The sequence below is a fragment of the Gambusia affinis genome, linkage group LG14 (assembly GCF_019740435.1).
Source record: "Gambusia affinis linkage group LG14, SWU_Gaff_1.0, whole genome shotgun sequence".
Taxonomy (NCBI): Eukaryota; Metazoa; Chordata; class Actinopteri; order Cyprinodontiformes; family Poeciliidae; genus Gambusia; species Gambusia affinis.
In genome coordinates this window covers 17,989,715-18,002,259 of record NC_057881.1, presented here as the reverse complement: position 1 = coordinate 18,002,259, position 12,545 = coordinate 17,989,715, and the positions used below count along the sequence as shown (strand labels likewise).

The window sequence follows — 12,545 nt, the reverse complement described above, 5'->3', positions numbered from 1 at the left end:
CCCATTCTTTGCTGGAACCTACCAGTTATCTTTTGGGACTAGGTACTACCATGAGTTGATTTGTAACATGGAAGTTTCTAGAACTTAATAGTCACTTCCTGGAACTTGGAGATTACAATCCTGGAACTGACTTGTAACTTTTGACAAGATCTCCTTAAATTCTTACCATCTGAAATTTTCGGTTTACTTTTAATTAGATAAGTGTGTTTGGAAATCACAGGTCATTTCTAGACATAATCTGTAATATGAGGTGACTTACAAAGTGACCCTTTTCTGAACTCCAGTGAGTTTTTCCGGAGCTTAGAGGTAACGCTCCTTGAACTTGAGAGGATATTTTTGGAAATTAAAGTTGTATCATCAAGCAACTCAAATTCTCTGTGGTGCTTTCCAGAATTTTGGGACAAGTTTCTACAACTTACCGTTCACTTTTGTTGTTTTATTAGGTAACTCGTAACATGGTACCATCAGGAATGTACATGATACTTTCCTGTAACTTATTAGTTTAGAGGAGAAAGTGCCTTGTGTTATCGCACACACCTGAACTTTGAGGTTACTTTAAGACTGGTGTCCAAGCTCACAAATAACATGAAAAACTACCTCTTAAATTACAGAGAAGTACCCTGTAAGATTCCACAAACATTTCTGAGAAGTAATCTGTAAGAATTCCCCTGTAATTTCCAGAAAGTTAGTAGTCATCCATTACGACCATATAATGTTATAATAATGCAACTGAAATTCATACAGTCTGTAAAGTTCATCATTTCACCGTCAAGCACACTCTAGCTCTTATTCAAGTTCCCTAATATTTGTTACTTTTAATATATTTTGATCAACAAATTTGCCAACATTTTTGAAACTGGACGACAGCATCTCAATCACTTCAAGCACATAATAAATTGAGCATTTAATGATTTATGCTCTACCTTTACATGCAGCAGCTGTGGCGACACGCCCGGTACAGTGTCTTTGGTGTCGGCACTGAAATAAGACACTTCCTGCCGCATGATGGCCGGACGTAGCACGTAACCGCAGCTCCCGTTCTGCCGGAACCAGGCCGTGTTTAGGTCCATCATCAGTCCTGCTGTCTGAAAATTCATTGACACAATCTGACAGCCGCACTTCCACAGGTCCTGGGGATTCATATTGCTTGAGTCAATGCGCATGGGGTTGGGGTACACTCGAGACAAGAAATGCTTGTTGTGGTTGACGAAGTCTCCAGGGCTGTCGCCAGCGAGACGCAAAGCCAGGGACTCATGGAAAGAGCACAGTTCCCAAGGTTTTTGAGCTTTAGAGGAAGTTTTAAAGTCTTTAAAACTAACTGAATGACATAGAGTTATCAAGTCGGACAGTTCCCTCAACAGCTGGAAACGTTTGGGGGAAGAATGAGGCATGTTAGACTGAGGGACAGATGTGAGAGAGACGCTTTTCTGCACAACGTCCTTCTCGGTCCCACCAGCATTTATCGCTTTTATCCTTTGGCTCATTTCTGCTCCTTCATCTTCCTCGCTCACCTCCCCATCTGAATCTGGCCCAAGCTTTTTACCCTTCAGTAGGATTCGATGTCTTAGCTCCTGCGGCGACGGTAGGTACAAAGCCCCTTCAGCTGGTAGATCTCTATACAGTTTATCCCCCAATATCCTTGTGAGATGCTGCAGTAAAACTTTTTGCTGTTGCAGCGAACAGTGATTTTCAATACAGAGAATTAACGGGTACTCCGATGCCACAAACGCAAACTTTGCAATTGCTTCCAACACAGAATGCAGAGCCAGTGGACGGGAAAGGCTGTGACCCGTGCACACCACCGGCTCCCCGTCGGGGCCGTCCCAAACATCCACCTCCACGCAGCGGCAGCCCATCTTCAGGGCGCGGATGTAACCGGATTTATCGGCGGGACCTCGAAACTGGTCCTCGATGAGGTAGGTGTTGTGGGAAGAGTTGATGTAGTAGTGAGACAAAGGCTGGGACATGTCTTGACAAATGGTGTCATGCTCCCGATCGAACAGGTGGCACTCTGACGAAGTGAGGTAGCTGGTGAAGCCGTCCAATGACAGGTGTCCCTGCTGCCGGCCCTCTTCTGATGGTTCGTGGGCCTGGATGAGTTGCAGACTCATTTCCTCACTCGCCTAGAGAGAAAAAAAAATTAAGAGAAGACCGAGAAATGAACGGAGAAATTACAGACTACAAGGAGGAATAAACGTCTTAGACCAAGAGCTAGTCGTCCAAGTAAAAGAAACATTTTTACATTTGACTTGTTTTCTGAATTTATGCATCATTTCATGTTACCCACTTGTGCCACACCCTGCTCAGCTTCAATGAACCTCATCAAGTCTTTTGCGTCCAGGTATTCTTTGTTGCTGGAGAACTGCACCAACAGAAAGTAGATCTCTGGACGGGTGCAAAAGTCATGGAAGACCTCAATGAACTCCTGCTTGGTCACTTGCTCCTTTCTCGTTGATGGCTTTTCGTTTTCAGCGTGGTCTTTAAGGCCCGATTCATTGCACGACGTAGGCGCACACGTCTTCTCCCGGAGCCTCTGGATCTCCTTAAACCTGTGCTCCACTTTACCGCTGCTCACTCCAGGATTCACGCTTTGTACCAACTTAACAGCTGACTGCAAGGGAATCGCCTCCTCGATGACCTCCTGTTTATTTTGATCGGCGGCAGAGGAAAACAACTGCTCCAGCCAGCGAAGGCGAAGGCTGTGCTGGCTGTTGGCTAAAATGTCGAGGGCGTGTCTGCCGTACTGCATGAGATACCTAGAAGCAGATAAGAGATGGAAGAGCACCGATTATCTAACCGGACGCATTACTTTGTTTTCAGGAAAACAAATACGCGTGGCTGAGAGCTTGCTCAAATACCAATCTTGATCAGCGGCAATGGCTTTTAAAACAGGCAAAATTCAGATGAATGCAGCAGTAGAGTAACCCACCAAAACTCCTGATTTGACCCACTGGAAAAAGCAAGCCAAACCCTAGAACATGCAGCAGTATGCACATATCTTGAGTCAGTTCTTTATGCACCAACCCTGCCTCCTGTAATGAGACTGATTTTTTAAAAACTCATTTCTTATATATTTTACTCAATGAGACATAACCTTCAGAGACTGTTCATCCACTGTAGATTGTCTTTTGTCCTTTCTGCTGACTACTTTCTGAATTCTCTAAAGATACAGTTCTCTCCGATGTTCTGGCCTTTGTCCAATCACCTGAAAGTTTTGGGTCAAAAATGACTTAATTAGTCAGTTTCATTTCGTTCTTGATTTTAACCACCTTGACTAAAAGCCTTGTTCCATCTAAACATAATCCCAGAGAATGGTGCATTCACCACCATAGTTCATTGTGGCTGTGGCATTTTTCTGGACATGTTTAGTGGTGGTTTTGTGCCAAACTTTCCTTTTGGGATTCCATAATAAAGACTATTTGATATATTGAAGGTTCTGAAATGACTTTTGTCTCAGTCCACTGTACGTCTTGCCTTACCTTAGTCCAGTCACCCAAATGTTAGCCACTTCAGCAGAGTTGGCCACCAGGTCCAAGCTTTCGTACATCTCTCCGTAGATGATGGAAAATGCACAGTCCTCCGAAATCTGCTCATAAACTCCACTGGTGCGGAAGGTTTCCGTGTTACGACCTGTCCGGACCTAGAATTTGTGATTCATAAAACCTCACGTCAGACGCCACATAAATCAAAGTAACTGCTGCCCCCCGTATGCTCAAAGGCTGTAAATATCTCCAAAGCTTGAAAATCACTCAGCGGTCATGTATAAAGGAAAGGCCAGGGAGCAGGTCATCAGACCATGATGATCTGCTGCTGCACTTTGAGCAAAAACAAACTCACTTCGCGTATCGAGTCGAGAAAGATCCGAGCTTTCTCCGATTCCTTCTTGGACGGCTCCCAGAACAGAGCCTGCAGGCCTGTGTCCAGGAGGTAGTAACGCTGATATACACGAGAGTTGGGGCGGATTTTTTTCAGCTCGCTTCCTTCAACCTGGAAGACAGGACATCAAAGCCACCGTCACTCACATGGGCTCCCAAACTCGGCGACAAGCTCTGTCGGGTGTTTGACAAAACAGAAAGCCCTTGATGCATGTGGGGAACATTAAATATTTCATGTACAGTCGTGTAACTCTTGTTCTTTTTGGAAGGTCACACAGTTTTCAGACGCACCATGGAGTGGATACACCCGGCAGCGCTGCTGATCTTCTTCTCTGCCAGGCTGCTGCTGAAGGACACCGTCTTCTTTTTCTCCCGACCGGCACGTGAGCCATCCTGAACAGGAAGTAGGGAGGGAGGGATGAAAGGACGGGACAAGCAGGAGAGGAGATAGGGCAATAAGTTCATAAAAAATTTGCCCAAACAGAGACATCAAGACAATCAGTCAACCCTTTAAAGACAATTCCCAGCCTATTTATGACATTTTTAAACCACACAATGGAGTTCAAGGGATTAAAAACCATGACCTTATATAAGCATGCAGATTATTTGGCTTCCTCATGCCGGTTTGTTAGTGTTTTTTCTAATGCCATGCTAAAAGCCTTTGTTTGCCCTTGCCCTTCAAAACTACTCCATTAATCATACCTGACTAGACAGGAGGCAGCAGGCCACCGCATTCTAATTCTGCCCCATCCACAACGACGCTCAATCCGTTTATCCGAGCTCGTCCTTTTGATTTATCGACTTATTAGACATCGCCCACGCAAAGAGCCTCGCACTAAGAACATGTAGTATGTGGGCAAAAATGATTTAATTGTGGCTGCATTTGTCCAGACGTAATCCAATCAAAGTGCTAAGTAAAGTTAGTTTGAGACTGGATAAGCAGGGTAATGTAATTACATCGGGAGACACTGAAAACGCCCACATAGTCAAGCAGGTAGGACAGGGTGTAACAAATATAAAAATGCTCTCTCACTGCATAAATGTGGTTTACTGAAGCTTTTCAAAAGACCAAAATTTAAATAAAAAGGAAGTAGAATCAGTTACATTCTGATTTGTATCACTTGTAGCGCTCCTACACGTTCCCTAAATTATGATTTTTATTTTTTTTTCTTAAGTTCAACAGCTGAAATTAGATGACATGTTTATAAGCACTAAAAACAGTTGTTTTTCTGGCTTGGGTTAGGTAGGACTAGGAAATTTTTCAGTTGCTAGATTCCAGCAAGTGATTTATCAAAAATATGTTTTTAACCTCAATTCAGAAGCCGACAAATTTGCTGGAATGGTCCTTTGAAACAATAACATTTTTAGATTCCTTCCTTAACCTTCCCGTAATTAATTTGGTGAAATCTTGGCCCATTCTTCCTGACAGAACTCTGGTAATAGAGGCGATCATACAGACTCAAATCTGCCAACAAATGTTTACGTTTTTTGCATTCACTCCAACACTTTATTCTTTTCAACCCACTTTGTAAATAACTTAGATTGAAGGTAATTTTGCGATTGGAAGACTAATTTGTGGCTAAGCTTAAACTTTCTGTGCAGGTTTCTGGAGATGTTTCTTCAGTATTTTCACCTAATGCTCATGATGCCATCTGTTTTCTTTTTTGTTTTTAAGTGCACCAGTCCATCCGGCAGCGAACACAATGATGCCACTCTCAGGTTTCACAGTTAAGTTGCTCTTCTCAGGCTTACAAGTTTCCACCTTTTTCCTCTAAATGTAACAACATTCCTTTTGGCCAGACATTTTCTACCTTTTGTTCGATCAGATGTCTGTAAAAATGAACGTTGTTGTCTGATTGCACTTGCAAAGTGGAATCTGTTCTTATTTTGCTTTTGTACAAATGGCTTCTTCCTCTGAGTGGCCTTTCAGTTTATGTCGACGTAGAACTCATCTCATTCCAATGTCACTAAATGAAAAAGATCCAAATGGATCGGTCTTCCTTGCATAGCATGCACTCTTGTTCTTCCCATTTTGAAGAGTGATGGAGTAATGTCAAAAAGGGAAAAAACACTCTGATCACCCTATAATGCAAAATATAAGTTAAATGTTTGCTACATTTGTTTCTGAGTGGTCCAAAATACTGTGAGCGTTATGCAGATCCAGAATTAAAAATAATGACTTTTTAATCTAAACATTTGGGTTACTCAACAAGTTGCCTCTCAACAATCTGATGCATCTTTCTACTTTTGAGGAGGCGAATGAGGCCAGCATAAGTCAGCCTAATGCATTCTCCTGTTTAGGGTGAACATCTGTGGACACTTGACGGTACCCCCATCATCATCATAACTCTGGTTTCATTCAAATAAGGCTTCATATTCACCTCGAGAGCACTTGTGCCTTTCATGTAAAATAAAAAAAAAAAGAAGAAGAAGAAGACGACATGAGAGAGTTGTTAATATGAAAAAACATGAGGGATATGAAAGGCTACAAGAGACAACAGATAAAAAGAGGAGAGGGGCGGGTCAGCGCCGCGATTCATCTGAAGAACATGAATTAAGATGAGAAGGATGAGACTCTTCCCCCCAAAACAGAGGGAACGGCGGCTCAGCATCACAGATTCTCACACAGTTAATTGAACCTTTGCAAAGGAGCAGCGCTCCCAACATTTAGAGGGTTTAGTGCAACAACTGCACTCTAAATATATACCTGCCTGGTCCTTTAGGGTGTGATGGAGAGACAGACGGACTGCAGCTGAGGTGAGGATCCCCTCCCCCAGCCAATTTAATTGCGGCGTGATAGAGAGAAGGAGGGATTCTGTCACTTTCCAACTCTCCGAACCCAAAACAAGCCTCGCATTAACACGTTAGTAATGTGAAGCCACGGCCCGAAAATGAGCTGATGGGTTTTCAGCTCGTTAAAATCCTGCTGGAGTGCCTCAGCGACACTTCTAATTTCAGCTCTAAAGTAGGAAAAAAACAAAAAAAACAGTACAAGAGTAATTTATAGGGACGTGTGAAAAGCTAATCGGGGGTGATGCTCTGAAAGTTAGCCCCACTTAATTTTAAATAACATAATAATCAGAGGGAAAACTCCCATTCGAATTAAAATCACAAACCTCTACATAGTTTTTACGGCTCCACCACCATTCACATTTTTAATCTTTTGCAGTTCTGCATTGCTAGCAAGAGTGAGATTAAGGTCAGTTTTAATCCACGGCTCCTCTTCGCGTGTGTTTGAAGAATGCCACCTTTGTGGCTCCATTAGGCATCATTACTAAGCATTTACTACCCAGCAGAAACACAGCACAAGTAATTCCATCTCCGGCGGTGTCCAAATGTCTGACAAGTGGGTTACACACTGTCCTACATTAATAAGTAATAGGATGAAAATCCTGCAGAGGTAAAGGATACAATTTCTAAACAAGATGTTAGCCAGCTTTGGGTACCAATGTAAATCAACGCAACAAGACGACACAGTTTCCAAACCGCAATAATGTTTCATCCTGCTGTTCCGCTTCACGTTGTATCAATTACACGTTTCAAAATAACTAGGGTTTAATACAACTGTATGGAGCATAGGGGGATCCATTTCAGCCCCACCCCCACCTGTTGCCAGCTGGCTAATAGAAAGCATCTCCACCTTAGCCTTGCTTATTGCAAAGTCAGATTTGGTAGCTTGGAAATATTACATGGAATAAAAATCATGGACTTCGATGGCAATTAGATCAGGGGTGTCAAACTCCAGTCCTCAAGAGCCGCTGTCCTGCAACTTTTAGATGCGTCTCTGCTGCACCACACCTGAGTAGAATAATTAGGTCATTAGCAAGGCTCTGGAGAACTGATCCACACAAGGAGGAGGTAATTAAGACATTTCATTCCAGTGTTTTGTAGCTGTGGTGCATCTAAAAACTGTGGGACAGCGGCCCTTGAGGACCGGAGTTTGACACCTGTGAATTAGATCATTTAAATTCACCCAGCTTTAGGATTTTTGTGAAAATACAAAATAATATGCACTCTAAACAGATCTAATTTACATGCATAAATGTGGTCAAACTAATCAGATTCAACTAATTTGATTTAGTTGTAATAAAATGTTATCTAGTTCAGCTTAAATATTCAACATAGCACTGCCTGTACGCCAGCTCTACAGTTAACTTTCACTGTAGAGCTGACAAGCTGTGAACAGCATCCCCGATTCACACCCTTTTGCAAAACTAAATTAATTGATTGACCAGGTAATAACAGGTTAAACTATAAAGAGCAGAGCTAAAGTATTGAATATTGTGTCCAATAAGCACATAAAGACGTGTGACAAAATTAGTGAGTGCCTATTCTAAAATTAGTTTTTCAGATTAAGAATAACTGAACTATGTTATAAAATTTTTCCCCTCAATTATTATTTTTTTTAAAATCCTTTTCAAACTTTTTGTTAGCTGTGTGCATTATTGTGTAATACCGTATTTTTTAACGCAGGGTAGAATGTCTGCCTCAATTGGCAGTCAGGATTTAGTTTTAAGTTGCAGACACGGCCCTTAATGGTAGCCCCAGTTGACTTACAACTTAAACAAAACAAAACAAAAAAAAAACAGCCTGAAAGCGACGAAGCTCAAATGCATGACACCATCTCTTGGTCTGAATAAATTACCCTCACTAGATGAGATTAAAGGTCCACCACTTGCCAGCAAGCGGCCAAACAGTTTGAACAGAGTGAAATAATTTTTATTTTCCCACATCAACACGAAAGCAGAAGTAATAACAACAACAACAACTAAAAACAAAATCATTCTCCATTCACTGACATAACTCAGGTTTCATTCCCGCCCGTTCCTTGTACGACATGTCTGCATCACAGACGCTCTGTGTTTTCTCACACATGGCAAGACAAGCCGTCAAAACCGCTAGTGTGCTTCAAAACAGGAAGCAGCCCATCAGCCAGTCACAGAGAGCTTCCTGTAACTCCACCGAGAGCAGAGATGAGCGACAACAGACGGGAGAGAAAGAGTATTAAAGAAAAAGAAAAAAAACTGTCAAGCGAAACCCACTTTACTCTCAAATCTAGATATGAGTTTTATTTTTAGGTTTCACACAGAGCGCAGGCATGTGATGCAGAACAAGTTCAGAGCCATGGTTCCAAAGGTTCTTTTGTAAATTTGCAACAAAACACATGGATGTTGAACATATTCTATTTCTAGCATTTACTCATATACATTTTCTCTTTGACAACATTTGATTTGGTAGTGAAAATGATGCAAATGTGCTTAGAAGGCATTAATTTAATAAACACTTAAATAGCTCTTAGTTCATCCTGCATAATTACTGTTAATATCGTCATTTAAGTTCATTTTGTTCTTTGTGATGCACATTTTAAAGATGTGAATTTAATATAAATGTTAATAAAATTGTCATGTCTTTAATAAACATGCATTTGAGCTCTACAAAATATCATTCACAGCTGGTACAGCTGTCCTATTAAATTTGAAAGTAAAATTAATATCTTTCTGGGCGTTTGCTTTAATTTTTATTTTGTTAGACGTTGCATTTCTACTTATTTAAATAGCTAGCATACTAGCTACTATATGCTTACATATAGTAGCTATCTAGCATACTACCTACTATATGCTTACATATAGTAGCTAGGATGCTAGCTACAATATGCTAGTAAAATATGCCATCAATATTTTACTAGCATATTTTACAAGCTGAATAGCACAGGATAATATTGTTCAAATTTACATAAACAGTCTTTATTAAGTGCATTACAAAGGAATGCAGTAGCATTTTCTCTGCTGCTAAAAGGATTTATACTTGTAACCTAAACTTCTAGGAAACATGAAAAATCCAGGGTTTACTTTTACTGTTTTTACTAAACATAACTTGGGCTGATAACCTCTAGGCCACTAACTAACTAACTATATATATATATATATATATATATATATATATATATATATATATATATATATATATATATATACACACCTATTTATTTATGTTTTGAGATGCTAAATGCTAACTTTCTTCCTGAGTTGCATTTTTGATAAAAGCAACCAGATTATCAGTCTTGTGGACACAGAGACAAATCAAAGGTTGTAACTGAAAGCTAATTTGAATAAGTTATGCCAACCCCAGAGGAAGTGGCCCATCAAAAGATAATGTTGAAGTGAGTCATAAAGGTGGGACTGCCAGGAAAGCCTTACAAAGATTTTAGTTTTTCTGCTGGTATTGACTTTAGTCTTCCAAATGTTGGATTTTATTACATTTACTCTCACTGACCAATTTATACATCTGTTCAACTGATTCCTATTATTACAATCAACCCAGTGACTCAAGGCTTTTGGGCAACGTGGCGTGATGGAAACAATTTGCTGGTTGCGTTCGTGCACGACTATCTCTCAGGTGTAGACAGAATGTCCCAGAAGAAATTCTGTCTTGATTCTGAAACTACCTAGTGGGGAGCAGTTGTGAGGACCAGAAATGCTTTGTAAATGTCAAAGGTCACAGGATGATAGACATACCGGTGTAAGATAATAGAAAGGAAACAACAGGGCAATTAGCCAATTCGCTACAAAATAGTAATGCAGGACACCATCTCTGCACAAAACAGCTCATGTTTGAATTCATGAGGAGTTGTTGGCTCTAAGTCCTCAGGAGTCAGCCAGAGCAGATAGCTTGACTAATTAATCAACCAATATCAGCTTGTTATACTTCTGTAACTCTGTGAAGAGCTAAATGGTAACAAAATGATTGTATCCTACAAAATAATTCAGTGCTACTAAATTAGACAGGCGTTTTCAGTCCATGTATCAAGATGAGAATAAATATTTTGCCATTGATGATATTCAAACTCTAACGTGGTGCATTATTTTAGCAATAGTGAAACAATTTCTTTTTTCTGTTAAAATAAAATCAATTTGATTGCGTTTCCTGAAATTCTCCTGCAAATACGGTGAAATAGTTATACGTTTCATGCTCACTGAACATGGACATTAATGAGCGTGCTATTCCCACTGCAGCATGAGACTGAGACACTGAACAGATAGACAGACGTCTAAATAAATGTAGAAATGTAAGAGAGACTAAGAGGCGCAGCTTATAGGATGCGGTTGTTACAAAGGAGAATGCAAGATTACAAACACGTCACACAGAGAAAAGTCGAACTCAAAAATTATGAGACATTTACACAAAAGAGATTAGGCTCCACTTGGGAAAGTGTCTTTTTTGTGTGGAAAAGAAAATGAGAAAAAAAGATTGTCCTGGTGCCTTCATTAAGCAGCTAACAGGCACATAGAGGTTGCTTCACAAGGGCCTTTGTGTGCAACATGCTTGTATCACTAATTATAGCCTCTCAGAGTCAGCAGAACCAAGATGTGGGTCATTAGTGGGTGGCATCTTTGATCCACTAATTAAGACAAAAAGAGAGGGAAAGACAGTTGCTAGGTGGGAGCGGAGAACATCGGTGGGGATGTGAGAACAGCTCCGCCTGTGGCGAGTTGTTTGTTTGACAGAAGATAACTGATTATTAACAACACCGTTTATTTAAAAAGGCACTCAACCGAGAGCGCAGCACCGCCGACTGGGTGGGGGGTTGATTTTCCTTTGTTAGAAATAAAAGAGTGCATGTGAAAGAACTTTTTGAAGCGACGCGCCAACGTCTACAACACACGTCCTCGGCAGAAACGTCTGCAGAGGATCATAATAAAAGAAGCTGAATTACACAAGACGCTAAACAATAGGACAACCCTGACTCATGAGGAACTAACTGTGGAGATGCTAAGCAACAGCAGCTATGCTTTAGGTTATGTCACCGGTCAATCCTAATTAATTTACACTCAACAAGGGTTAACCTGGTGAAAAACAATATTTTTTATTCACAGAGAAAATAAAGGACAGAAAAATAACATCCTGCCACAACAGCCTTTCTTGGTCTTTACTTATAATTGCATTTACCTTAAGAAGGGTAAATACAATTGGGGCGATAAAAATGTAAAAATATTGAATGCAGAAATTATATAGCCAAGCTTTTCACCATTGTTTATGCAAATACAGAATTTGAAAAGCCCTCCTCCAAGACAAAAAATAAAAAATAAAAAAATAAAATAAAGGGAATTGACAAGAAAAGAAAAGCGTACACAGATGTTGACACCTAGCCTGTTTCCACAGAGTTCATATGAACCTTTGGCATGAGGCAGAGAGTTTGATATTTTATACTGAATGGAAGTTTGTCAAATTTATATGCAACTTATTATTATTACTTTTGCAACTTAGATCATCTGTGCAGGAAACATAGATAAGCTAACATAGAGAGCTTGAGCAGTGAGTAAACAGCCAGGCCACTGATGCCACTCTAGCTGTTTGTGCATCAAGTCAGGAGAAAGAAAAATAGAATAATTTTTAGGTGTGTGCTGTCAATACATTCATCTGCTGATGTCAGGAAACTGTGTTAAATCTAAATAATGGATAAACTATCAATTATTGTCACTTTCTCAGGTTGAAGTCTAACGACGTATTGCTGCGGGGAAACCAACTGCAAACGAATTCACTGAGACAGATGGTGAGACAGATGCTGTCCAGAATAACGTTTTCAAAGCTCCCCTAACGGTGTGGTTAAACCTTCATGGTTAAAACAGAGATTGTTTATGTGGAGAAAAGTGAGGCTTGCACAACCACTGC

At 40.5% G+C, this 12,545-nt stretch overlaps 1 protein-coding gene across 1 annotated transcript in view; it reads right to left on the bottom strand.

Moving 5' to 3' along the window:
- The window catches only part of LOC122843244 (inactive phospholipase C-like protein 2), a 36,403-nt gene that overhangs the window by 11,300 nt on the left and 12,558 nt on the right, over positions 1 to 12,545 (bottom strand). The window contains exons 2-6 of the mRNA XM_044137857.1: positions 4,167 to 4,268; positions 3,838 to 3,987; positions 3,480 to 3,640; positions 2,288 to 2,756; positions 924 to 2,123 (exon numbers count right to left, since the gene is read on the bottom strand). Coding sequence (XP_043993792.1) covers positions 924 to 2,123; positions 2,288 to 2,756; positions 3,480 to 3,640; positions 3,838 to 3,987; positions 4,167 to 4,268 — 2,082 coding nt within the window. The remainder of the gene's footprint in view (positions 1 to 923; positions 2,124 to 2,287; positions 2,757 to 3,479; positions 3,641 to 3,837; positions 3,988 to 4,166; positions 4,269 to 12,545) is intronic.